At 38.7% G+C, this 27,478-nt stretch overlaps 2 protein-coding genes across 10 annotated transcripts; one reads left to right on the plus strand and one right to left on the minus strand.

The window, feature by feature from the left end:
- The first annotated feature begins 223 nt into the window (after window positions 1-223).
- On the plus strand, window positions 224-16,201 carry LOC103910470 (uncharacterized). 5 transcript variants are annotated; one of them, XM_073947661.1, is made up of 5 exons: window positions 224-279; window positions 701-850; window positions 8,228-8,349; window positions 9,380-10,957; window positions 12,211-16,201. In XM_073947661.1, the coding sequence occupies exon 5, from the start codon at window positions 12,303-12,305 to the stop codon at window positions 13,413-13,415; it is 1,113 nt and encodes a 370-aa protein (XP_073803762.1). In that variant the 5' UTR covers window positions 224-279; window positions 701-850; window positions 8,228-8,349; window positions 9,380-10,957; window positions 12,211-12,302; the 3' UTR covers window positions 13,416-16,201. The 5 variants fall into 5 exon arrangements, with proteins under 5 accessions (XP_073803762.1, XP_073803761.1, XP_073803763.1 ...); XM_073947660.1 differs by having other exon boundaries at window positions 9,380-10,815; XM_073947662.1 differs by lacking the exon at window positions 8,228-8,349 and having other exon boundaries at window positions 9,380-10,815.
- A 4,717-nt stretch (window positions 16,202-20,918) lies between these two features.
- LOC101886275 (uncharacterized) lies at window positions 20,919-26,663 on the minus strand. 5 transcript variants are annotated; one of them, XR_012402216.1, is made up of 7 exons: window positions 24,297-26,331; window positions 24,127-24,219; window positions 23,890-24,038; window positions 23,632-23,809; window positions 22,718-23,502; window positions 22,539-22,630; window positions 21,502-22,437 (listed from the first exon to the last, which is right to left on the minus strand). XR_012402216.1 is itself a non-coding variant. In XM_073947654.1 (5 exons), the coding sequence occupies exons 1-5, from the start codon at window positions 24,585-24,587 to the stop codon at window positions 22,918-22,920; spliced, it is 1,293 nt and encodes a 430-aa protein (XP_073803755.1). In that variant the 5' UTR covers window positions 24,588-25,963; the 3' UTR covers window positions 20,919-22,917. The 5 variants fall into 5 exon arrangements, 2 of the variants coding, with proteins under 2 accessions (XP_073803755.1, XP_017210954.1); XR_012402217.1 differs by having other exon boundaries at window positions 21,664-22,437; window positions 22,539-22,613; window positions 22,718-23,499; window positions 24,297-25,970; XR_002458334.3 differs by having other exon boundaries at window positions 20,920-22,437; window positions 22,539-23,502; window positions 24,297-26,663.
- Between the last annotated feature and the right edge of the window lie 815 nt (window positions 26,664-27,478).

Genomic DNA, 27,478 nt, shown 5'->3' on the forward strand with positions numbered 1-27,478 from the left:
TTTTTCAAAATTGTTTTTTTTTTAATGTTTAGATTAAAGGTTTTGATCAACTTCAAATACTGTTTATCTGTGCCTGTGTGTGTGTGTGTGTGTCTGTGTGAGAGAGAGAGAGCTAGAGAGAGAGTAGTTATAGTGGAAAGTGGAAAACGAGGGAGAAATGTATCAATATAACTGCTACATTATGGCAAAGAAAACTAAACAAAAAAGACTTTTATTTTGGCGTGGCGTGTGACGTCATAAGGCTGCGCCGCTCCGGCGCTGGGATTCAGCTAGAAAAAGGTTAGTGTTTAAAACTTTTACATTAAAATAAACCGATTGATTAAAGTTTCAGGCTTTTTACCCGATGCTAAATTATGAACCTGCTGTTGACAATATTATTTAACCCTTTATACAACGTAGTACTGTTTTACTCAGAGTACTGAGGGCTATTGTTTGAATAAGTTAACAGAAATGTGTGTAATAAGTGTTTATTAAATAGCATAATGTCATTCCATTCAAAGTATACAAGAAATGGAGTACTAGTTTTAATCAGGTCATTGTTTCTTATTCAGACTTACTCTTTTACCTGATTTCTTTTTGTCGATTACTCTGATATAAAGAAACTGTTGAAGCAAGCGTTGAAGAGAAGTTATTTTGTTTCTGTTTTTTGTTTTATTCATTTTAAACAGGACATTTATATTGTTTTGTTGATTTTAAACAGGATAAAGTGTCCAAACGCAGAGAAAAACTCCTGCTGAAGCGACTGATCTCCACACTGTTATAAAGATGGCGTTTATTAAAGAGGAGAGTGAAGATGTGAAGATTGAAGAAGCATTCACAGTCAAACAGGAAGATCTGCAGGAACAAACAGGTTAGTTTTCATTCTCAAAGACCAACTCAGTCATTTGATCCTCATTCAGATATATTTTAATAATAAGAATACTAAATTAAATCCATCTTGCAGCTCTGAATGTGCTGCCTAGTTCTCCTAAACGCACATAAGCACTCATTGAAAGAGGAATGAGTTTGTTTCTTGTTACTTGTTCTTGTGTCTTTTGTCATTATTTTTTATGTATTATTAATCTCCCATTTTCTCTACCTTCTTAAGTTTATTGCTTTTCTGATTCTCCTACTGTTTTTAAAGAGTCCTTGAGCACTGGCGCTACATAAAATAAATAAAAACAATAAATTAAAAAAGTTTGTCTGAGCTGACAATGTTTGACCTACAGTATTCTCATAGAAGATATCTGCTATTACAGTGATAGTGTTGGCTTAGTACTTTGTACTAATGTCACGGTAATCACAATTCCCTTTATTTCATCAACTTTATGGGTTTAAACTTGTTTCTAGTAGTTGTTACTAGTTCTCACAGATAGTATCTGAGTTAAAATTACATTATTATAATAACTAGTTACCAGGGCTATTGTGTTTAAACATTGTTTTCACGGGGTCTTAAAATGTTGTAAATTCCAAAATCTAAATTTTAGGCCTTAAAAAATCTTAAATTTACTGAAATATTGTGTTGTAGGTCTTAAATATTTTTTAAACAAGTCTTCATTTTTCTTTGTTCATGTTTTGCTATCCAATCTGGCCAAAACCCATACAATCACTAACAATCCATCTCAGAAAAACCTTAAACTTTTAATTCAAAAAGGTCATTTTAACTCTATTTATCATAATGGTTTAATTAATTTAACTTGGTGAAACCTGCAGAAACCCTGGTTTAAAATATGTCAAAAAACGTGGAAGTCCCCAATTTTAAATGTGCTAAATTTTCTAAGTTTGTATTGTTTTGATTTTGCTATTGCTATTATTTTTATTGTGTATTTACTTGAACTGATTGTTCTAGCTGTCGTGGGGTCCATTCTTCGTACGTGGATTACTCAGTTAGCTGGATTTGGATATTGACGATTTGACAAGAACCAGGATCGTTTCATTCTTCAAAGCTGATCCGAGAGCTGTTGTCATAGCAACAGTTCTGCTAGGTCAAACCTGATCGGGAGCAGGTTCAATTCACATAAACAGAATTAGATCGGCTTAGTTCAAACAAAGATAAAACAGAAAGTATGTTCTGAATTCTGATATTTTCTTACAGTAGTAGTTATATACACTTGGGAAAATGCTACATATTTTTTAACTATATATATAAAGTTATAGTTATTAATAAAATAAATAAAGTTATACATATTAATAAAACTTATGCAATCTGCACCCTCGAAATGAAAGTACAAAGACTGTCACCTGGTGGTGCAAAGAGAAAACTTATTTATATGAACTTTTTAGATCGCTTTAGTACAAATTGTGTATAATAGAAATGCACAATATGTGACTTTTTTTTTTTTAAGCAATAATACATTTATGCAGTCATAAACATGTTTTGATAGTTAATATGCCAGTGTTTTGATGCTTCACAAAAGTTGCAGAAGCCTTTACCAATATGAAATTGCTTTTGTAAACAACCAGTTATTCTTTACACCGAATAAAAAAATCTTTTCTAAATGTAGAACTAAATACATTGATTTGCATTGAAATACATGATGAATACTCTTGACACATGAAAGTGGAAAGCCTGCAGCTCACAACAAATGTGGAAGGTTATTGCGTGTCATATTTAACGCACCGTTTACTGCTGCTAATTTGATGTAATTTTGCTCACATGGATAATTGAATATTAATCAGATGATGACATTACGCTGCTGTGCAGTCAGCCAATCGTTGCATTGCTGATCATGATTTCGAGGATCGATAGATCTGTCCTTCACAACACACGCAGCGATCTCAGATCAGTTCATCCAGACATTCTAATCTGATTCGCGAACTTGTTTGAAGAACCAAATTAGCGAGAGATCAGTTATCAAGATTAAAAGATCCAGGATCTGCCAAATCATCTTAGATCATTTAAGCGAGGTAGTAAGAACGGACCCCTGTACGGTGACCATGAGTGTAATGAAAGGCCCCTTTAAATAAAATGCATTATTATTGTCTGCAAGCATCAGTGTTTATTGAGATTAAAATAAGATTTAAAAAACAAACAAATTGAAAGTGAGGTAAAAAAACAAAAATACTGTATATATATATATATATATATATATATATATATATATATATATATATATATATATATATTGTTTTAGCAACCCATGTGACTGCTTTGGGAAATAACCATCATTGTAGACATCACAGGATGACTGAATGTGAAGGAACGTGTAGTCTGGCACATTTGCTACCCACGACAAGTCAAGATTTAAAAAGAAAGAAAAATTATCTGACGTAGTGACTTTCATAAACGACAGTAAAAATCATGTGATCTGACCGGGGCTTTAGCTGTTTTATTGGAGTCGAAAGAATATATAAAGTAGAATATTCTTTTAACAGTCCCGATATATTTAAGTTTGTCCTTTTGCAAAATGTTTGTCATTTTCTTTTCTGCAAATTAGATTTTTTTAAAATCTGCTTGATTCTTTTAAAACCAAAAGCAGTCCCCGTCAATTGATGTTTTTTTCCATATGATACACCTTTGTGACTGTTTTATTTTATGTGTATAGTCTTTAATGTGCTTTTTAATAATTTTATTCTTTTCAAAGCAGCACACAGATGCAAATTTATCCTTAAAAATGTGGCATGAGAGCAATGCACGTGCAATCAATTCCTGAGCCTTTGCATACATTTTTAAAACAAAAGACAAGATAATTTAATTACTTTCAATGTGCTAAATATTTGTTAAACGATTATTTAAAAAAAAGCTTAGTAGGCCTCCGTTGGTCAGTGTTGACCATGGATGACGTATCATAGCTCTTATCTTGACGCATGACTGATTGTCTGAGACAGCGTCGTTGGTGGCTGAAGAGACCAATACGGGAGAGGCATTCTTTACCGCAGCAGTCGCATTGATAGTGGCTCCCTGGCTGACGTTCTGCACCTTTCAGTGAACTCGCTTGTCCTCTGATGCACGCATCATGTTCTTCTCACCTGACTTGAGTTGTTTGGTCAGGGTGCACCTCCATTTCAGGCGGTCAGCTGCGAGGTCTTCCCAGGACTTGATGTTTATGTCGAGGGCCTTCATGTCCCTTTTCACGACATCTTTTAAACTGTAAAACTGTCTGTGCCAAAAGCCTAGTGGTTAGTGTGTCGACACATAGCACCAAGGTGCTCACGGCGACAGAGTTTGATTCCTGGCTTGTGGTCCTTTGCCGATCCTTTCCCTATCTCTGATTACCACACTTTCCTGTCTGTAAAATCTCCCACTGTCCTATCCAAATAAAGGTGAAAACCCCTAAAAAATTATTATATATTAAAAAAAAAAAACTTGTAAAACTGACTAAAGTGCATGGTAATCGGAAATAAAGGAAATTAGTAAATTAATCTATTTCATTATTTAATGCATAAAATAGGCAATGTTTTTATGAATTGAGGTAATTCTGAAACTTTTAATTGCATTTTCTTTTCATATAAATAATAAAAGTTGCATCAGATTGATGAAAACAGGGCCACAGTGACTTTTTATTTTTCATTGAAACAATTGGATAGTGTCTTCTGTCTACATGACTGGCAAATGTGTCAGGAAACACCTGCTAAATATCTGCAAATATTTTGTTAACAAATGTTTAGTAATGTTAGTAATGCATAGAAAAATGCAAAACAGATTTGTCCTGAGCTCATTAACCTACTGATGACAGCCACTTTGTGATGGTTTTTAAGGTGGTTAATGAGATTTGTTGTGTTACCTTGGGAAGTTTAGACTGAACAGGAGCAAAGGCTACCTGATCAACATTACATTACATTACTCGAAAAAAACACTTGCAATCTAGACGCAGTCACCTCATGTTTGTTTTGCAGTACAATCCGTAAACTCCACTCATTAAAATAACGGCTTGGTTATACTGTAAAATCGTGACGATATTTAATTATTGGTTGTGGGCCACAAATATCGTTATTGTGATTAATAATATGATTAATCGTGCAGCCCTACACTCTTCCATTATGTTCCTGGCTGTTTTTAACCCATTGACTTCCATTAAAACCACATTTTTTACCACAAAGACAAGACACCAAATAATCATGCATTCTAGATTGTTGCCGTTTTTCCTGTTGGGAAGAGGTCAAATGTGTCATTTTTACTGTTGATCATCAGTTGGCAGCATTAACCCTTTAGATAGGCATGTTCAAAAAGTTTCTGTCTTTTATATGGAGTTCAGTGGAGTAAAACAGTAGATTATAGTGTGCATGCATAAATACACTTTGTAGGGGGACCAACAGTTTTATCCCAAAAATCAGATGAAGAAGAGCAGGAGTCAGAGATTCAATTAAAAGAAAGTTTACTGTAGATAATTTGCAGTTTTATCAGCAGAAACCAGCTTCAACACTCGCAAAAAGTTTGTAGACCGCTCTACATACAATCTCAGAATAACAACAATTACACTCTTACATAAGGGGGTTGAAGACCGCGTGTACACATTTTTATGCGTCTTCTCCTCATAATGCCAAAAAGAACTTGAATTACACTTTTAGTTTTGATGGTACAGATCAGATCAATACATCAATCTAATCTGTTAAGTGTCTAGTTTTTATTGTGCACACTTACAATGACAACAAACTTGTGTGCTTTTGCAAAATAAGGAGTATTAACAGTGTAGGCATTCTCTCTTTTCTCTCTCCGCGTACTGTTTTTACAGGCTTTGTTATTACAATCGTCTGCAAGAGACGCACGCAACATGTAGACTGTGGTCAGAAAAAACACGTCATTAAAATGAACAGAAACTCTGCAAATACTCAACAAAGAGGCATGAGAGATATATCTATAGAAGGCTTGATATGTATAGTTTTGCATTAACCAATTCAAGTCAAAAACAAATAATCTCTTTTCATGTAATCCGTATAAAAGTAGGGACTGGTACAGATTCTCCTGTATCGCCTCATTACAGCTATTGTGATCCTGCCCTCTGTGAGCGCGCTGTTCATATGGAAATAAACTGAGGTGAGCCTGGTAATAATGTACACGCTTCCCGAGACATGGCATAAAACGACAAGCTTTATCATAGATGCACATGTTAGACGAGTGAAGAAGCACTTCGGATGGACGTCGATGAAGAATTTACTTTCTCCTCAAAGGAAGAGCACGACTCTGATGACGAACACATACATTTTGAAGAACGTCTACACCCAGCGGAGGATAGAATTCATGTCGGGTAAGTCTTTTATTCTTACCTTCTTGTAGTTTCATTGCTGTACAAAGTGTATCCTATTACTTATATAGCATATAATGATAAACATAGGCCTATATAATAAAAATGTTATATAAATAACTATTGAATTAATTTAACAAATATTTTCAAGTATTTTACTATAGTATGCTTCAAAACAACTTAATTATTCACTATAAATTACTAATAATTTTTTTCATGTGAGTATGATAATCTTATTTGTGGTTAATTGTGTTAAAATATAGTTTCTTTGTTATTTGCATTCTGTTCTCTCATCAAGTATGCATATGCTAAGCTATTGTAAAAAATATACTGACCGTTGTTTACAGAACAGAAGTTGTTTAGTTTGTAATTCCTATGTGGTAACTGAGTTTATTAGGTAGATTTAGTACTAGTATCAGTGAACATCACAAAAATGTTAATAATGTAGTTCATGTAATCAGATTGCTTTTTTTTTCAGATGTGGAAAAGAGTAAAAAAAAGAGACTGATGCTGACATGGCTCCTCAGGCTCTGAGATTCTTCATGAATCTGGACGTCAGCTAAGATCATGTTATGCTCACACTCAGCTTTTACAAACCTTACACCCTTTATTATCTCACACTCTTCATATTTACATTGTTGATTTGCTTTGAATGTGCCTTCTGTACACAATGTGTCGTGTAAATTCCAGCGCATGCCTTAAGTTATACGTAAAGTGTATTTATCAGTAGATTTGCTTTATGTAATTATATATATATCTTACAGAGTTGTATACAGTTTACTGACTCTCACAAGTGTATCAAGTTGTTTTGTGTGATAGTTAAATATATTTTAACAAATAAAAAAAAATATATATAAATAAACTTTTTTTTTTTCCCTCAGATTCTTTCTTGAAACTCTTCCCCCTTACTGTACGTTCACAACGAAAGTGGCGAGTGCGTCAAAGGTCGCTCTGGCCGCCCTGGTGACAACGCTGTCTGTCTTTAGCTCTGGATGCAAGAGCGTCAAAATTTGCTACATTGATCTCGTATTTAAAGGGGCCGTTGCAGCATATCTTATCAGTTACATTACTGCATAAAACCATACTTTCTAGCTTGAAAATGTTGCTCACTTATTATCAAATTTGTTTAACAATGAGAGATCAAGTTGCATGTGATGTGGATTTGCTTCACTCAATTATCCAGTGTGTCCATATGTCTAAAATATCCTGAAGCAGCAATACTGTTTTGTATTGTCGCATGATATTCACGCTTTTTTTAAAGAAAAAAACATATAACTTGCAACATTAATGCACGCCAGTAACTTTTTAAAATATGTTCCAGTAATGAAACATTGCAAATAATTAGAAATTCGGCGACCGGAATAATCAAACTCTTGGGAACAACTTTGGTCGGAACCAAAGTTCACAGGAGAACTGTGTTCTCTGGACTCCTCTCAAGCGGTGGACTTCTACATTCTGATTGCTTGCCGCCAAACCACGTCATAGCTCATTACCATAAAGCTGACTTGATTTCAACCCTCCTCGACGCCCACACCGGCAAAGACGTGCCACTCCTCGCTGCTTATCGCCGCCGGCTCTCATTGAAAATAATTGACTTAAGGCTACATTGACGCTCTCGCCGCTTTCGGTGTCACATACCTGTCTAATGGCTCATTATTAGGCCCACAATGAATCTGCGCACGCAGAATTCCGCAGATTTTTACCCCAACATTACTTGTTTATTTGCTTGAGTAAATGTGTGTAAATCTATATTTATTCAGCTTTTAAATTAAAACAGTAATATTATTGACTAATATGAAAATGTTCATTTAATTTATATACAATGCAGTTTAAAAAAATAAAATAAAATTCCGCAGAAATCCGCAGATTTTTACCAAAATTCTCTCCAGAAATAGCAAAAAAAAAACGTCCGCAGATTCCGTCTGGCCCTACTCATTATGTAGGTCTTTGTCTTCTCAAATGTGAATCATTGCATTAGTAATGATAGTTCATGCCTTCAAAACAAAATATATAAAATGAGAATTTGAGCAAAAAAAAAACTAAACTTTTGCTTCTTACCCACGGAGCGGAGGGGTCAAGGGAAATGAGTGGAGAATGGCGAATGTGGAGGTGTGGATGTGAAGATTGAGTGCGTTGACGAACCCAGCCGGTGAGCCGGCAGCTGACTCCATGCCAGCGAAATAAATCGGTAAGTTGATTGTGTTCAGGACTCACTGCGCTGAAGTCTTTGGTGATGCACTCGTTCACAGACGTCACGAGCACGTTTACACTGCTCGTCTCGACCCGTGTCATTACTCGTTTCCCCGCACTGCAACAGTTGTCAACTTCTATTTCTTACGCACACCACATAATGCTGCCCTCTTCAACTCTCCTCTTCTTCCTTTATACCAGTGGTCACCAAACTTGTTCCTGAAGGGCCGGTGTCCTGCAGATTTTAGCTCCAACACTGATCAAACACACCTGAACAAGCTAATCAAGGTCTTACTAGGTATACTTGAAACATTCAGGCAGGTGTGTTGAGGCAAGATGGAGCTAAACCCTGCAGGGACACCGGCCCTCCAGGACCAGGATTGGTGACCCCTGCTTTATACTCTCACCCAGGGGCAGACTGGGACAAAAATTCAGCCCTGGCACTGCAGCCACATCAGCCCACATTACCACACAGACTCACCCATTTGCCTTTTTGCCATCCCATGGGTAAAGACCAAAGAAACAATGTTGACTGTCATCACAGAAAACACCAACAATTGTTAATGCATGATTATATGCTGTCATGGCTTTGCAATAAAACAATGTTATAATAGAGGCCAATTGAGAAAAAACTGCCAAGAATATAACGAAAAGGGAGTAAATTTGCCCAGAGTGTATTGAGGTTTTTTATTTATTTTTTATTTCAAAGCATTTTCCCAGAATATGTCGAAATAAGAAGTCCCCAAATATCGGTTCGTTTGCTGAAACACAGAGAAAGTTTCAATATACAATAACTTCTGTTAAGCAGCTTTGACACAATTTACATTGTAAAAGCACTAGATAAATAAAGATGAATTGAATCTGCTTAAATGTGTACACGTTAATAGACCAAACTAAATATGATCTGATTCATTTTACATTTAATGTGCATGAAAATTACGTGTGTAGTCAATGTGTCTTTACACATTTAAGCTCTTGATGAGAGTTTTTAAGACTTCATGAAAAATAATGTTTTTTTTTTATTTCAGACCTATTTGAAGAGTAATAGGGGAGTAAAGAGGAGGAACATCATGTCAAAATTGAGGAAAAAACTCATTTACAGACTGATGGTAGTTTGAAAAGGAGAGACAAGAATCGTTTCACCTACACTCAGTGTGGAAAGAGTTTGGCAAGCAATAGCAAACTTAAGATTCACATGAGGATCCACACTGGAGAGAAACCATTTAATTGCACTCAGTGTGGGAAGAGTTTCAGCCAATCAGCATACCTTAATCAACACATGAGGATCAACACTGGAGAGAAACCATTTAATTGCACTCAGTGTGGGAAGAATTTCAGCCAATCAGCATACCTTAATCAACAAATGAGGATCAACACTGGAGAGAAACTATCCAGATGCCCTCAGTGTGGGAAGAGTTTCAATTGCTTAGCACACCTTAATAAACACATGAGGATCCACACTGGAGAGAAACCATTCACATGCCCTCAATGCGGGAAGAGTTTCAGCCAATCGTCATTCCTTAATCACCACATGAGGATCAACACTGGAGAGAAACTATTCACTTGCACTTAAGCCGTGGTCACACTGGACTTTTCTCCCCATAGACTTCTATTCATACGCACGAGAATGTGTCAAACTGGAAACGCAAGTTTGTGCGTCAAGTTTCGCAGTTCACTCCATTGCAAAGTTCAAGCTTGGTGAACTCTGACCTTCAAAATTGCATCACTTGACTGTGTGAGACCAATCGAAGATCAAAACATGACCTCTCTGGACAGAAATGTAAAATATGGACCAATCGCTCACTTTTTTTAATGCCCAATCATGTTTTTTAATCCCGCCCCTTTTAGCAGCTCCATACAACATAATTTTGAATGCTCAAACTCTTGTGTGACCGCAGCTTCGGTGTGGGATAAGTTTCAGCAACTCATCAGACCTTAATAAACACATGAGGATCAACACTTGGAAACCATTCACATGAACTTAATGTGGGAAGAGTTTCAACCAATCAGCAAACCTTAATGAACACATGAAGATTCATACTGGTGTGAAAGAGTATGTGTGCTTGAGTGTGAGAAGACTTTTTTACAGCTCCAAAATTGAAACTGCACCAGACGATTCACACTGGAGAGAAACCGTACAGATCTGATCAGTGTCTACAGAGTTTTGCTCACTCAGCGCAGCTTAAGAAACACATAGACAAAAGGTTGCACACATGACATGAACGCAGCAAAACATTTTCTCATGTGCAAAGGATGTGTCATGTCTGAATAATGTTTGAAAAGGCTGAGTGACGGTATACTGTTTTCCAACACTCCTACACTGCAGTAGGTGAGGTTGTAAATGTGTTGGGCTCCTCGCGTTTACCGTAAACACAATGATGACGGCTGAGAGAAAAACAGTTTCATAAACATCTGGCAAACAGTGCCTCTGCAGCTTAAAATGTCTTTGCAAGTGATTGTACAGGTGCGGATACATCTGTACTCTACTCTCCAGTGCATTCATGTAGCTAGTGTTGTTTTGGATGATGTTCTCTGTCTGACTCCCTGAATGAGAAACAAATCACTGGGAAGACACTGCACATCAAAGAAGATGGAGCTCTAGGACAGTTAGTTTGCAGTATACCAGGGCCTCAAGTTTAGAAAGCCCATTCAATTGTCCTGTGTTGCAGCTTTTTTTAGTAAAGTTTCTTTACTTTTAGGTTCAAGATTCTTTCTGGTTTACTACATTTACTTTTTTGAGTAGAATACAAACTTGATGAATATTTGATGATTTAGGCAGAGTGACAGGTATTAAGTTTTACAATATTAATACACTGTGATGATCCCAAGACTCCTGATAGGACTATGTGGTAAATCCTGATTGGAGTATGTGGAGTATCCTGTTTGGATGCCTGCATTACTCATTAATGGGTATATAAAAGTTGTTATGCTAGCTACCCTAGGACACTGTGGCCACTTGGGAGTCCTCATGTCAAGACCTACCATCTCATAGTTTCTTTAATCTCATGGTTTTGTTTTGCATTACTTATATCATGTAGTTAAAGTGTTGTTGTGATTATATCCCGCTTTCGAGGCTCTTTTGGTCAACTTCACTTTGTCAGACAGGTCCTATTTAGGTGATTTCTTGATTGCGAACACATGTGTGGTAGTAATCAGGTCTGGGTGTGGCTAGAGAGCTTGAAGCCAGTGTGGTAAATTAAATTTTTGTTTTAATAAGAAAAAAACATTTTAACATAGGTAGTATTTTGTCTTCCTGTTAAAAATAAAAACCTTAATTTAAAAACTGCACAATGTGTTTAATTGTGTTATCTTTGACTAATATTTACATTTGTTTAATGATCTGAAACCGTAGTGTTAGATTTCTTCATTGCATTTGTTACATGCACATTACTAAACTAGAGAACATTTGTCATTTTAAGGTGCAGATTTAAGGCTTTATGCAGATATGTCTCATGTCTGTGAGGCAAATATTCACAGAGATTCAGCAGTTTTTCTGACAGATTTACTAGTCAGGCACCGAATGAAAAACATTCCCTATCTGCTTTACAAGTTTTACAAAAACATGTTGTTTTGTTGTGATTACAAAACTGGCCATTTACAGCTTTCAAATTTGTCTCATCAATATGACCAAAATTGATCTGGGATCAATCATATAAGAATCCGCTTAAATGTGTATGTGTGTAATGAACCCCAGGAGGTTGAAATGACAAGATCAATCTAAATATGATCTGCTATGTTTTTACATTTAATGTGCATACAAAATAAAGGTTTGTGTAGCCTTTGTTTTAGTGGCTTTTCACTTCAGCTTTTGATGAGAGTTTTAATGATTTACTAAAAACTGAACTTTTTTTTATTTCAGACCTAATTAACGAATATGAGAGGAGTAAAGAGGAGGAACATCGTGTCAAAATTGAGGACAAAACTCATTTAGAGACTGATGGTGTTTTAAAAATGAGAGACAAGAGTTGTTTTACCTGCACTCAGTGTGGAAAGAATTTGGCAAGCAAAAGCAAACTTAAGATTCACATGATGATCCACACTGGAGAGAAACCTTTCACATGCACTCAGTGTGGGAAGAGTTTCAGCCAATCATCATCACTTAATAAACACATAAGGATCCACACTGGAGAGAAACCATTCACATGCACTCTGTGTGGGAAGAGTTTCAGCCAATCACCATCCCTTAAACTACACATGAGGATCCACACTGGAGAGAAACCATTCACATGCACTCAGTGTGGGAAGAGTTTCCGCCAATCACCATCCCTTTATTTACACATGAGGATCCACACTGGAGAGAAACCATTCACATGCACTCTGTGTGGGAAGAGTTTCAGCCAATCACCATCCCTTAATCAACACATGAGGATCCATACTGGAGAAAAACCATTCACATGCACTCAGTGTGGGAAGAGTTTCAGCCAATCGTCATACCTTAATCAACACATGAGGATCCACACTGGAGAGAAACCATTTGCATGCACTCTGTGTGGAAAGAGTTTCAGCCAATCACCATCCCTCGTTCTACACATGCGGATGCACACTGGAGAGAAACCATTCACTTGCACTCAGTGTGGGAAGAGTTTTATCCACTCATCACACCTTAATCAACACATGATGATCCACACTGGAGAGAAACCATTCACATGCCCTCAGTGTGGGAAGAGTTTCAGCAAATCATCATCCCTTAATCAACACATGATGATCCACACTGGAGAGAAACCATTCACATGCACTCAGTGTGGGATGAGTTTCAACCAATCATCAAACCTTAATAAACACATGAGGATCCACACTGGAGAGAGACCATTCACATGCACTCAGTGTGGGAAGAGTTTCATCCACTCATCATACCTTAAAATACACATGAAGATCCACACTGGTGTGAGAGAGTATATGTGCTTGGAATGTAAGAAGACTTTTATCACAGCTGCAGAATTGAAACGGCACCAGAGGATTCACACTAGAGAAAAACCGTACAAGTGTTCACACTGCAGTAAGATGTTTACTCACTCACGAACCCTGAAAACACATGAGAAAATTCACACTGGAGAGAAACCGTAGACATGATCAGTGTGTACAGAGTTTCACTCATTCGGGGCAGCTTAAGAAACCCATGGGATGGTACGTGTATGGCTTCGACACATGTAGCAGCATAGAAAGAGCGCTCCCATACACACTGGTATTAATCCTCCTTTTTACATCATATATGATAACCTAGACCATGTTTAAATAACACGGAGGGGGACAAAAACAAAAAGGCTAGAACAAAACAACCAATGAAACCTGAAAAAAAACGAGAAATCAACAGATGAAAAATCAGAGACAGACGGGGTAGCTAATAGCCTGTCAGCAAGCATTGCAGCAATACATACGGACATCAAAACTTTCCGGATGGATATTAAATCTGATTTAACCACCTTTCAAGATTCTCTCACAAAAGACAAGAAAATGGAACTAAGTAACTTTAAACAAGAAGTCAATCAAAAACTGGATGGCCTTATTATGGACCTAAACGCAACAGCAAAAAAGGTCAACAAAGCGGAGCAGCGAGTTGGAGAATTGGAGGAGAACGTTGGTGAGATTTATTAAATGCTCGATCAAACCATCCAAATTTAAGAAAATTTACAAGAAAAACTGTTAGATCTAGAAACACGCTCCCTTAGAAATAATATTCTGATCTTTGGAATCCCGAAAGGAAGCGAAGGGAATGATATCCAAGACTTGGTGGAAACGATTATCAAACCGGAGCTGGACCCTAAAATCCAACAGTGTCACCCGGTAATTGGTCCAAAACCACCTGCTGACGCACATCCTAGATCAGCGATGGTATTCTTCCTGGAATACAAAACGAAGGACCTGTGGCCTCATGTATCAAGGCTGCATACACACAAAAAATTTGCGTACGCCAGGTTTCACATTCACGTTTGGATTTACTAACGATGAAATGAACGCGAGAGTGTGCGTTGGTCTACGCCAACTTCATGCCTTGCATACGTGCATTTCTTGTGTGTGTTTGTTTTATTTCCATTGGCGACTCCTAGAGGCAATTGTGTTAAATTGCACACTACAAATGGGGCGAGATCATCCGCATGTCTAGCAGGTATCTAAGGTTTCCATACCATACAGTTGACTACCCAACAATTGAAGCGCAACTTGCAGCGATTGCCGATTTTCCCAATGTAATTGGAGCGATCTACTGCACACACATTGCTATAAAGGCACCATCTAAAGACGAATTTGCATACGTGAATCAGAAACATTTCTATTCAATAAATGTGCAGATAATATGTGATGCTCAAACACCCTTAACATAATACACACACTTCCTACTTGTGTTCCTCGTGATGAAGAGTAGGCAAAATCTAATATGTAATGGGGAAAAAAGAATGAGTTCATCAGACACTGGATTTGAACCGCGTTCTTGAATGACAGTGTCAAAACATGTTGCCCTGCGTTTTACGAGCTACACCACTCGCGCTGCTGATGTCCACCCTATTTAGCTTTGTTGTCTCTGTCAATCAAACGGGTGGAAATCGCTCAACTAGCTCATTCCAACGAAAAACTTGCAAATAACACCGTTTTTCTCTAGTCTACCTCCGATAGCACATTCTGTCCAAAGTTTGTCTTCTTGCTTGCTTTTGCCATTGCTTTTTCGCTTGGTTTTACCAAAGTAGAGTCATTAGCATATTCATACGGGGGAGGAGGCAGGGAGGGGTTTTGCGCTTGTGCACGTGCGCTCAGTTTCACGTTTCGGATGTACAAAGTGCGTACGCCGAATCCCACGCATATTCTCTGTTTCATACATCTGAATATTTTACTGCGTACGCACATTTACAGTGTGTACGCACATTTACATTTTACTTTGTGGGTACGCAATGTTTTAGTATGATTTCAACGCAAGTCTTCGTATATGAGGGCCCTGGAAAGTAATACACTGGAACGAAAAAAAGGATTTTCTTTGACCAAGACTACGAACCTGAGATCCACCAGAAAAGATGGGCGTTTGTACCAATAAGAAAAATTCTGAAAGAAAAGGGAATTAAGTTCTAAACACCAACGCCGCCGAAACTTAGGATCTTTCTGGAAAACCTGTCATGTACATTTCAATAACGGGGGCATCATGAGATCTAAAAGAAAAAGGACTGATAAACAGCGAAGAAGAAACTATTATAGGAATCTCTGGGAAAGTGAAACAAAGACCTTGGCAAAAGGTTGGAGTGACATTGAAGAAAAGTAAGGAAAAACAAGCAAAAATCCGAGAAGAACTACGGGAATTTGAAAGGGACAACACTAGCTGTGTTCGAAAGAAGGGTAAAACCTGACAGATCCTAACAAAGAACTCTGAGAGACTGGTAAAAGTTCTTGACTTGATTCACCGATGATGGACATTTAATTCATTTTAAGGAAGAATGGTATTTAACCGAATTGACCAACGACACAAGATGAACGATTAAAGCACACCAAGACTCAAGTCATTGAGTAACATACTGGTAGGAAGACATAAAGGGATTCTAATTTATACACTTAAAACCCCTTGCTATAATTAGTAGAAATATTTAACTTAAAAACCTAGCCAGAAATACAAGAATATAATATTGGCAGATATGGGCGCTGAATATATGTACGTTGAATTTTTTTGTGCAATAGGGACAGCAAGGAGGGGCCCTTTAGTGAAGGAAGAGCTTTCCCCTCACATTAAGAAGTTATTTAAGACTTTAAGGTTTGGAGACCTTTTTCGTTATGTTTTTTTTTTTTTTGTGGTTCAGGATATTCATATTTGTGTTTTTTTTTTATGTTCCGGTCACCGTGATCTTCGCAATGACATCTGATTATAGTATATGCAAAAACAGGAATATAGAGTATTTACTTTGAATATTAATGGGTTACTAAATCCAATTAAAAGAAGCAAACTCATAGATAAAATGAAAAGAGAAAAGCAACAGATAATCTTCCAGCAAGAGGCACATCTTTCTGATACATAACATAAGAAATTAGGTAAAATGGGATTTAAGTAGGGATGTAACGGTATCAGAATTTCACGGTACGGTAATACCTCGGTATGAATGGCACGGTACGGTATTTATTGAATCATTTACAGGAAAAACAAAACTAATGAAAATACCCCAAAAAAGTGCCAAAAGTGTCAATGACATACAAATTAGCCATCTATCTGTAAGCTTTAAAACAGGAACTTCAATTTTTCCATTTTAATAACAAAAAATTATTAAACCATGTAAAAAAAATAAAGTTTCAATTTAGTATTGTTGAAAACTCATCACATTCAACATTTAATCACTCACTCACTCACTTAGATAGAGATGGGTTTTTTAAGGAAAATTATATAACTATAATCTGGTAAAAGCTAGTATCTCTGGGTATTTACAATGTCCCCTGCAACAGAAAAAAACCCTCTCATTTGGGACTGAGGTTTCTGGGACAGAGATATGACTTGGCCCAGGTTGACAGCAGTGGGTAACGTTGTGCTTTGTCTTTCCCCCACCTGAGAGGACAAGCCATGAGTGAGATAGAGGTCTCTTTGCGGTACAAGTCAATGTCTGCATCAATCTGAACAGTGTGCTGTATTCTGCAGTCCCCATGACTGTTATTAGTCGTATTCCCCAACTTGCAGGCAAGTGCACACATAGGGCTCAACCTGTGCAGTGCACATGCCCTTTTTAGTCTTGGATAGAAAGTGCCCTTCCAAAATGATCAAAAGTGCCCCTGCGACGCGACACACCCTCCGTCCCGCCCGACGTGACAACGCCGCTATTCAGTGCGCGCGCGGCATCAACAACAACACCCCCAACCGAAATGCTTCCACACATCCAATTTAAAACCCACTTTAGGTTCCATCAATTCCAGCTCTTTTTCATCCCCGCTACTAGCAGCACACTCCATTTCCGCATTACTGGATCTGTAGCGACAACAGATCATCAGATGATGATCAAAGGATGATGGCCACGCCTGGGATGATGGGAATTGTACTTTTCGCTACCTCCCGTTTGCTATTGCGGTATGACGGTATTTACAATACCGTTACATCCCTAGATTTAAGGTTTTCTTTTCCTCTTATAATAATGGTCGTAAACGAGGAGTAATGACATTAATCTCAAATAAAATCAACTTCCAATTAATTTCTAAGATTACTGATATAAAAGGACGACATAACCTAATTAAAGGAATTATCGACCAAAATGAAGTCACATTAGTTAATATATATATATATATATATATATATATATATATATATATATATATATATATATATATATATATATATAGACCACCTGAAAAAGACAAAGCTTTTCTTAAAAAATAAGGAGGTGTCAGGTATGTTCATCTGTGGAGAGACTGGAATGTACAACTTCAGCCTAAATTGGACTCATCTTCTAATAAGCAAATTAGTCAAGAAACTAGACAAATAAGATATATGATGAAAGAATTAGGCTTAATAGATGTATGGAGACACATATTCCCTCTTGAAAAAGAATATACTTTCTTCTATTCTGCCCATGTCTCATTCTAGAATTGATTATTTTTTTATGTTTGGGTCAGATCAACATAAATAAAAGACTGTAAAATAGGAACAAGGGACATCTCAGAACATGCAGGAGTATATTTGACAATCGTCCTGGACAATAAACCCAAAAAGACATTTTGGCGATTTAACCCTAATTATTTGAATGATTTAACATGTAGAATATGTTAAAAAAGAACTATTAGAATATTTAAAACATAATGATAATGCAGAGGTGTCACCTAGTATCCTTTGGGACGCAGCTAAAGCTGTTATGCGAGGTAAACTTATAATGTGGGGATCAAGGGAAAAAACTGAATTACATGAATAATCTGAATCTATACAACTTGAAGAATTAGAGACTAAATATGGTAATAAAGAAGATCCAGATATTTTTAATAAGATCAAAGAAGTTAAAGCATAACTCAATAAAAAAATTTGATGAGCAAGTACTATTAAAACTTACATTTTTTAATTTTAAGAAAATGGTCCAAAAGCAAAAAAAAACTCCTGGCATAGAGAATAAGGAAACAACAGGCAGAGAGGAGAATTTGAAAATCAAAATCAAAAATCCCAAAACTAAAAAGATATGTCATAACTTTGGAGGACATACAACAGGCTTTTTAAAAATACGATAAGGATTATATACCTTAAAAGATTGAATTTGCAAACATGCACTCATTTTTACACACATTAGATTTACCATCAATTGGATCAATACAAAATACCCTAACTCAAAAAACAACTATAGAAGAAATAAGCAACGCTATACTTCAAACATCTGAAGTACCAGGCATAGACAGCTTCTCTGCAAAATGGTATATAATATTTAAAGAGCAATTGATGTCAATGCTTTTTAAATGATTTAATGGTCACACTTTACAATAAGGTTCATCAGTTAATGTTAAGTAATGCATTTGATAACATTAACAAACAAGGAACAATACATTTACTACAGTATTTATGTACATAAATGTTAGTTAATGAAAATACAGTTGTTCATTGTTAGTTCATGTTAACTCATGGTGCTTCAATGTTAACAAGCATGAACTTGAATGTTAATAATGCATTAGTAAATGTTCAATTATGATTAATAAATGCTGTACGAGTGTTGTTTATGATTAGTTCATGTTAGTAAATGCATTAACTAATGAACCTTATTGTAAAGGTTTGCATTTAATCATACCTTACATGAGGGCGACCCCTCTAGATCCTGAAGAGAAGCTGTCATATCTGTGATTCCAAAAGAAGGAAAAGATCCACTAGAGTGTAATTCATATAGACCTATTTCAGTCCTAAATATTGACTATAGACTCTATATACATCTATATTTAGCTGAATGATTAGAGGACATTCTTCCAGACCTAATAGATACTGATCAAACAGGTTTTATAAAACAAAGACAAGCATATGATAATATATGGCGAGCCCTTCACGTAATAGATTATATAGCTCAAAACAAGATTAGCACTCCTAATTAGTCTAGACACAGAAAAAGCCTTCGATTCAGTGAGTTGGGATTTTTTAATATTTATTTCTGCAACGATTTGGATTTGAGAATGACACTATAACATTTTTAAAATCTTTATATTTAGTATTGAGCTCCTACAGCTACAATTAAAATGAATAGAGATATTTCGAAGTATATTATATTGGAAAGAGGATGCCGACAAGGGTGCCCATTAAGTCCTTCCTTATTTGCGTTATTTATTGAAGCATTGGCACAACTAATCAGAGATGATACAGAAATAAGGGGAGTGAAAAATAAAGATGTAGAACATAAAATTGGTTCATATCCTGATGATGTGTTACTGTTTCTTACATACCCAGAATTTATTTTACCCAAGGTGATGTATTCTCTTGAACAATTCTGATTATATTCAGGAAATAGATTAAATATACTTAAAACACAAACTCTTATGTAACGATAATCCGGAAAATGTAATCCGGGTTCTTTATAACACATAAAATAAAATACTTTCAAACTAGAGATCAAAAATGGTGAATGCTGGAGAAAATGTTGAAATGTATTGGCAGATAATTTCCAAATATTTTGAGACAGTAATATTATACACACCTATCGGCAAGATTAAAATAATAAAGAGATAAATGCAATAATGCAATTGAATCAGGAATGTAATTTTAAAACTGAGAATTTATTCAGGTATTACTGTGTATCTTCTGAAAACACCACTAACAACTAGCAAAAAGGCCATTACAAAGAAATGGGTCAAGGAAGATCCTCCATCATAGGCGAATGGTATGATATTGTTAAAGAGGTATTTGACATGGAAGTATTGACATTTACCTTGAGACAACAAGCCTATAAAATCTCTGCATACTGGGGTAAATGGTTGAGAAGAAAAGTCCTGTTTTAATTTCATTGTGGTGCTTTTATTTTATATATGTTTGGAGCCTGTTGATCTTTGACATGTAACCCTCACGAATGTAAATAAGATTGTATTCGGTGACCTTTGAAACTTGTATGTCTTTTTTGTTTCCATTTTCCTTTAAAAATGTCTGTTTGTTAGCTTGCTTGTTTTTTTTTTTTTTTTTGTTGTTGCTGTTTTGTTTGTTTTGTTCTAAACTGTTTTGATAAATAAAAAAATAAAAGTCGGCTCATGTATCATCATCATCCTGACGCAAGCTCACAGCGTTCAGCGTGTAGTTTCGCTGCTGTTAGATCAAAAACAACAGCTGCCATTCATGTTCAAACACTCTAAAAATAATTCTATAGGCCTATCTGTCTTTATAAATAATGTCTTACATTTTACAATGAATTCCGTCCCAAATAGATTGACTTTTTTTTTCTCTTTGCTAAAATAAATTATTATTGTGTTTGACTTTATCTTTTTTTAATTAGGCTAGCTGCCTTATTCTCTTCAAAGAGCAGCTCTCATACAGAGACCATTATTTCAGTGTTTTTTCCAGGATCTTGTGGATATTTTTGGATTCCTTCTCTTTTTTTGTCCTCAGCTGATCACATGGAAAAAGGAAAATAACTTTTCCTGGTCAATTTCTTTTTTTTTTTTTTCTTTTTTGGTTTTTAAACTATCACATCACTTTTCAGGTGAAGGGGGAAAAGTGTTGCACTTATCTGAAAAAGCTTCATATGTTTTAAATAATGAAATGTATTTTTTTTTAAAGTATTAAATTATGAAATGTTTGAAATAATTATGAAATTACAGTATGAAAATGTTTAAATGATTTATAGGCGAGGCAGTGGCGCAGTGGGCAGCACGTTCGCCTCACAGCAGGAAGGTTGCTGATTCGAACCTTGGCTCAGTTGGCGTTTCTGTGTGGAGTTTGCATGTTCTCTCTGCCTTTGCGTGGGTTTCCTCCAGGTGCTCTGATTTCCCCCACAGTCCAAAGACATGCGGTACAGGTGAATTGGGTAAGCTAAATTGTCCGTAGGGTATGAGTGCGTGTGTGGATGTTTCCCAGAGATGGGTTGCGGCTGGAAGGGCATCCGCTGCTTAAAAAACTTGCTGGATAAGTTGGCGGTTCATTCCGCTGTGGCGACCCTGGATTAATAAAGGGACTAAGCCGACAAGAAAATGAATGAATGAATGAATGATTTGTTAAATATATGCCAAAGACTGTGTCTTAGTTATTTTATTACTTTTATTTAATAAAAATTTGTTTAAAAAGCATAATATGAATCCACTGAAACAGAACTTTGTGACTCTGGGTCATTTCTGCAACTTTTTAAGAAGTATGTGAAATAACGGCACAGTAGAAGACTGTATATGTAGCATTCCCAGCTGAACAGATGCACTTTACTCTCATGGACTGATGTTTATATAGTTTTTAATCTTCAAAATAAATAATCGTAAGAGCTGAATAAAAGAAACAAATAATATTCATTACACATATCCTTGAAATTGCATTAAACAAATGCTCATAACTAGCCAATAAACTGATAAATACACATTTACAGTCTCAAATTAACTGTACAGGCATAAAATATAAATGTATTTACCTGTATTGTGATAAGTCTAAATAATTTGAATTGCATAACACTAACAATGGCAACAAACTATAAACTTTCAAGATAAACAGTCTTTTTAAATTTCACTGATTAACATATAAACTACCTTGTGCCCTTCATCGGCCAGGAGCTAAATGTGAGAAAAACCTTTTTGACTGCCTTTACGATAGTTTTAACAGAGAGCACTCCAAAGTCCTTTCCTTTTCTAGCGCTAAACCTTCACCAAAAACTTCTTTAATATGTACACTACGGCCTGTTTTAAGACAACAGCACCCTCTACTGGATGGAGGTAGAAGTGTCCGTGATTGAACAATTTAAAGGTCATCTACATATAATAGTAATATCAAATAACTACACTAAAGAAACTAAATTACTTCCAGTACATACAAGTGCAAACAAATGAACAAAATCTGAACATTAATCAAACAACATAAAGACAACATAGGTGATGTCTTAAATGAAAAATAGCAGTGAATCCTAGGATGATATACTATAGCTTGCTTTGAAGAATTAACAGTCCTGGTTCATTCTCAGGATTGAGGTCCATGGCTGCTGACCTTAAAAGCCTCGGTAATCTGAAACAAAAAGAAGACGACAACCAGAAAATGCACAATAATGTGGTTGAAACTTGAAGATGGATGGAAGGGAGGGTTAAGAGTAGTTTAAGCATACTTACCAGGCTGTAATTCCACATGTTGTACAGAATCCAGAGAGAGAGGAGAGAATATGGAGTAGCCTACTCACACTCTCACTATTGCATAAAGAAAACTTATAAGAAAAAAAAGAGTGCAAAAAAAGTCAGTAAGAGAAAATACAATTCTCTTGAAGTAAAGGTGAATGGTTTGTAAGACCTACTCATTCAGCCTATTACAACCAAGTCTCTATTTGGAGAGCAGTGTTGGTGCTTGGCAGTGCAGAAAGAGTACTTCAGGGTGAGAAGAGCAGTGATGGTTGTCCAGAGTCCAGAGAGAGAGGAGAGAACATGGCCACAGGTGGAAACTTGGGAGTTGGACATGTTAGAAGTGAGTGAGTATGGGGGATGGAAAGATGTTGTTTCACATCCAGTCCAATTCCAGTCCTTTCCCAGCAAAATATCTCCTCTTTGAGCCATAATCATAAAATAACTCATCACTCATAATGTCTTTTGTAGCAATGAAGAGAATGATGTCTCTATCATTAAGGACATACAGCCTGGGCCGGAAATTGGCTCTTTTGCTGGAGTGACGGATCAGGGGTCCATAATTGAACTTCATGGGATGGCACTGGCAGCTTTCTTCATGTGTGTCAATGCACATGGCTTCATGTTGCTTGTTCTTATAAAAAAAAACAAATGGCCAGCTCTGATGCCACTTGTCGAAGTAATTGCCATGGCTAAACAGCTGGCCGTGGTATTCACAGACAACCTCCCCGATCTGAAAGGGTCTTTTGTAGAAAACACCATTGCTCTTGTCAGGGACGGGCCTGACAGTCAGTCCTTTCCAGCGTTGAGACAAAATCATTTTATGCACAAAGCTGCTGACGATGACCAAGTGCAACCTGGCAACGGGCTTCCACTGCTTCAGAACCACTGCAGCCTGTGGGACGTTTGAAGTCCACCCTTGTTTGTCCATCCAGCGGTTTATTTTGGACTCTGATGGCTGCTGTCCAGCAAAGTGTTATAGAAACAAAAAACACATCAGTATAGTAAAAATAAATATTGAAGGAAGGAAAGGCAAGGCTGTGGGTTGCAAATTTAAAAATAAGGATCATCTCAGTTGTTAGATGCTTACGTTTTTTTCCCCAGCGAGCTGATCTAGCACACTAAGAGCCAGAAACGGATCTGAAGATGTTCTCCTCATGTAGTTCCTTTCAGCTACCACCACATTTCTCTTCACTTCTGACAGGTTTTGTGCTGCTGCCTCAAATGCTCTCTGGGCATCACCACACGTCACACTGGGGAGACTATATCTGAAACACAAGGCATCGTAAGAAGGCAAAAAGTGGACAGATGAAGATGTAGAGTTAAAGACAGATGTAATGTTGCTTACTTGTCATGTAGTCTTTTTAAGTCATTGGAAGGATCATAAATGGATCTCCCACTACTTGACACAAAAAATGAATCAGCTGCCACATCGTCACCAGTGCGGTTTTCTTGCAGCATTACTGGCCGCACCTCATTGAAGTACAAGTCGAACCACTAATTAGGTGAAACGGACAAAAAATAAGTCTAAATTTGACAGAATATATTTATTGCTGTTATGATATAAAAGACAACATAAACGTACAAGTTCCTGTTCGTGTGACAACGGTACTTTGTGCTCCTTCACTGCAACACAGACACCATTCTCTATCCGGCTTCTCCCCTCCCAATCCTCAACCTGCAAACAGACAGTTTTGCACATTGATGAAGCATTTAAGAACAAAGAAGAGAATGTAGGGAAAAACAAACACTTACAGTCATGTGTGTCACTACTCCAGGCCGCTGGACTAGCTTCAGCATGATAACAGCCTCCAGGTAGTACAGGACGAGCAGCCATTCATTTTTAGTCAAACAGTCCCCTGTGATGGCTCCTGGACCCTGCATTTTGCATATCATGGCCTGGAAATATTTGAATGCAGCCTCCAAAACAACAAGGCAGTCCTTTGGCAAAACTTCTTTGCCACAACCAAACTCTGATTTTTTTGCTGTGACCTTCATGCTCACTTTTTTGGACATGCCACTCTGTATTCCATACAGCGCATCCATAAAACTCTCACAGTCCTGGAACAGAGATGGATTGTTGATGATTGTCAGATGATCTAAAACTCTGAGTGCGGTCCAGATAAATACGCAAAGCGCGAACTGGAAAAAGTAAGAAAAGGGCTGGGTCTGCCTCCTCCGGGGGCAGCACTTGCAGGCTCACTACCTGGTCTTTAACGGTGTGGTAGGAACCTTGGGCACATATCCTGGGCGGGGTCTCAGAAACGTGAGAGTAAGCCAGCCCAAATTACAGGCACGAGTCACTGACCAAAAAATGCCTCCAGGTCCCCGTCCCTCTAAATCGATATCAACGCGACCAGCAGAGCTGTCTTCAGGGACAGAAATCTTAAAGATACTGAGTCGAGGATAGAAGGGATCTGACACAGGCTTGTGAAAACGAGGACGAGATCCTAAGAGGGCCTGAGAGGGGGGCGGGGTGGATTAATTCGCCTAGCGCCTCTGAGGAACCGGATGATGAGGTTATGCCTTCCCACAGTGCTGCCAGCCACCGTGTCATGAGAGCGGAGATGACAGGCACGTAACCTTGAGTGTGGAGCGCGACAGCCTGCTCTCCAGCTTCTCTTGGGATAAAGAAAGCACAACGCTGATCTGGTTATTTTCGTGGGTCTTCTCTGCGAGATACGCACCATTCAGTGAATAGACTCCATTTCAGGGCATGGGCGCGCTCGAGCAGGGGGCTCTAGCCCGAGTGACAGTATTAACCACCGCAATCGGTAGGTTACCTAAGTCTTCCTTGCGTCTAAGGACCACACGTGGAGGATCCAAAGATTAGGGCGATGGTGCCAGATGGTGCCCTGTCCCTGAGAGAGTAGGTGCTCTCTCAATGGGATTAGCCAGGGAGGACCATCGCAAGGAGGGAGAGCTCAGACATCCAGGTCCGGTTGGGCCAGAGGGGCGCAACCAACAACCTGTTCCTCGTCCTCCCTGACCTTGCACAGTAGCTGTGCGAGCAGGCTCACTGGGGGAAACGCATATTTGCGCATGCCCAGAGGCCAGCTGTGGGCCAGTGCATCCGTGCCGAGAGAGCCCTCGGTCAGGGAAAAGAACAACTGGCAATGAGCGATCGCGGGGGAAGCAAACAGTTCGATCTGGGCTTCCCCGAATCGCGCCCATATCAGCTGAACAGACTCGGGTGGAGTCTCCATTCTCCAGAACGTAAAGGCTGCCGTGAGAGCGCATCGGCTGCACGGTTGAGCTTGCCTGAAATGTGAATGGTGTGCAGCGATTTCAGCCGCGGATGACTCCAGAGGAGCAGATGGCGGGCGAGCTGAGACATGCGGTGAGAGCGAATACCCCCCATGCGGTTGAAATGCGCCACCGCCGCCGTGCTGTCCGTCCTGACCAGCACGAGCTGCTGCTCCAACACCGGAAAAAAACGGTGGAGAGCGAGGAACACTGCCAACAGCTCCAGGCGATTGATATGCCAATGCAACTGGGTTCCTTTCCAAAGGCCCGAAGCTGCATGCCCACAGCACACAGGCTCCCTGCCCGTGCTGGAAGCATCTGTTGAAACAACAACATGACTGGACGCCTGTCCTAGAGGCACTCCGGCCTGTAGGAACGAGGGGTCATTCCAAGGGCTGAGGGCGCGGTGACACAGCCCAGTAACAGAGACTCGGTGAGCGCGTGCCATGTGCGTCTGGGGACTCAATCGTGAAGCCAGTGCTGGAGTGGTCTCATATGGAGTAATTCGAGTGGCGTGACAGCGGCTGCGGATGCCATATGCCCCAGGAGCCTCTAAAACAATTTCAGTGGGACCACTTTTTTGCTGTCAAGCTCTCCCAGACAGTTCAGCATCAGCTGAGCGGGCTCTCTGGAGAGGCGCGCTCCCATGGTGACCGAGTCCAGCTCCAGCCCGAGAAAAGAGATCCTCTGCACGGGGGTGAGTTTGCTCTTTTCTCGGTTGACCTGAAGCCCCAACAGGTGGAGGTGCCGGAGCACCTTGTCTCTGTGCATAATCAATTGCGAGAGTGGGCTAAAATCAGCCAGTCGTCGAGATAATTGAGTATGCGGATGCCCGCGAGCCAAAGGGGCCATCGCATCAGACTGCTCTCTCACCGCCTTGAATTCCTGGGTGAATTCACAGACGGTGTCGCCGAACAGCCCAGCTTGGGACACACAGCGGACTTAGTGGTCCGAAGAGCATAGTTGGATGCGGTGCAAAGCTCACAAGCCTGGGTTAGACCCACCCTCGTGCAGCTCGACCAGCGCCTGCGCTTGGTAGCGCTGGTAGGTGGCCATCGCGTGCCAGGCGGAAACAGCCTGGCCCGCAGCCTTGTAAGCTCTAGCTCCGAGGGAGGCAGATAACCTACAGGCTTCGGACGGGAGAAGAGGCGAACCCCGCCAAGAAGAGGCACCATGCGGACAAAGATTGACCACAATCGCACGCTCAACCTGAGGAATCGCCACATACCCCCTAGCCGCTACACCGTCAAGAGTGGTGAGGGCGGAGGGACACGCAGCACGGGCAGAAAAAATTGCCCTCCAAGACTGGGTGAGCCTACTGTGCACCTCCAGGTAGAAGGGGACGAGAGGCTTCGAAGGCTTAGCCCTCTGGTCCTCTACGTAGCACCCATCTAGTCCGGGGGCGAGCGGGCCTTGATTCTCATAGGACAATGAAAGCCTACCCTCCGATGTAGCAGTGAAATGGAGTTAAAGTACCTGTGTTTTTTTTTTTTTTTCATGAGGAATGGAGAATGTGAGATTTAAAGATCGATCAGTGCAGCGGCAGCAGTAATGCAGTAGATATGGTTGTCTGTTGTGGTGAAGGAGCAGAGACGAATGGCAATGTTCTCAATTTACTGCTCAGTCTAGGTTCCTACTCGCACCTATGGTCATGACTGAAAGGACAGAATCTCGGATACAACTGGACACAT

The sequence above is a fragment of the Danio rerio genome, chromosome 4, assembly GCF_049306965.1.
Source record: "Danio rerio strain Tuebingen ecotype United States chromosome 4, GRCz12tu, whole genome shotgun sequence".
Classification (NCBI taxonomy): domain Eukaryota; kingdom Metazoa; phylum Chordata; class Actinopteri; order Cypriniformes; family Danionidae; genus Danio; species Danio rerio.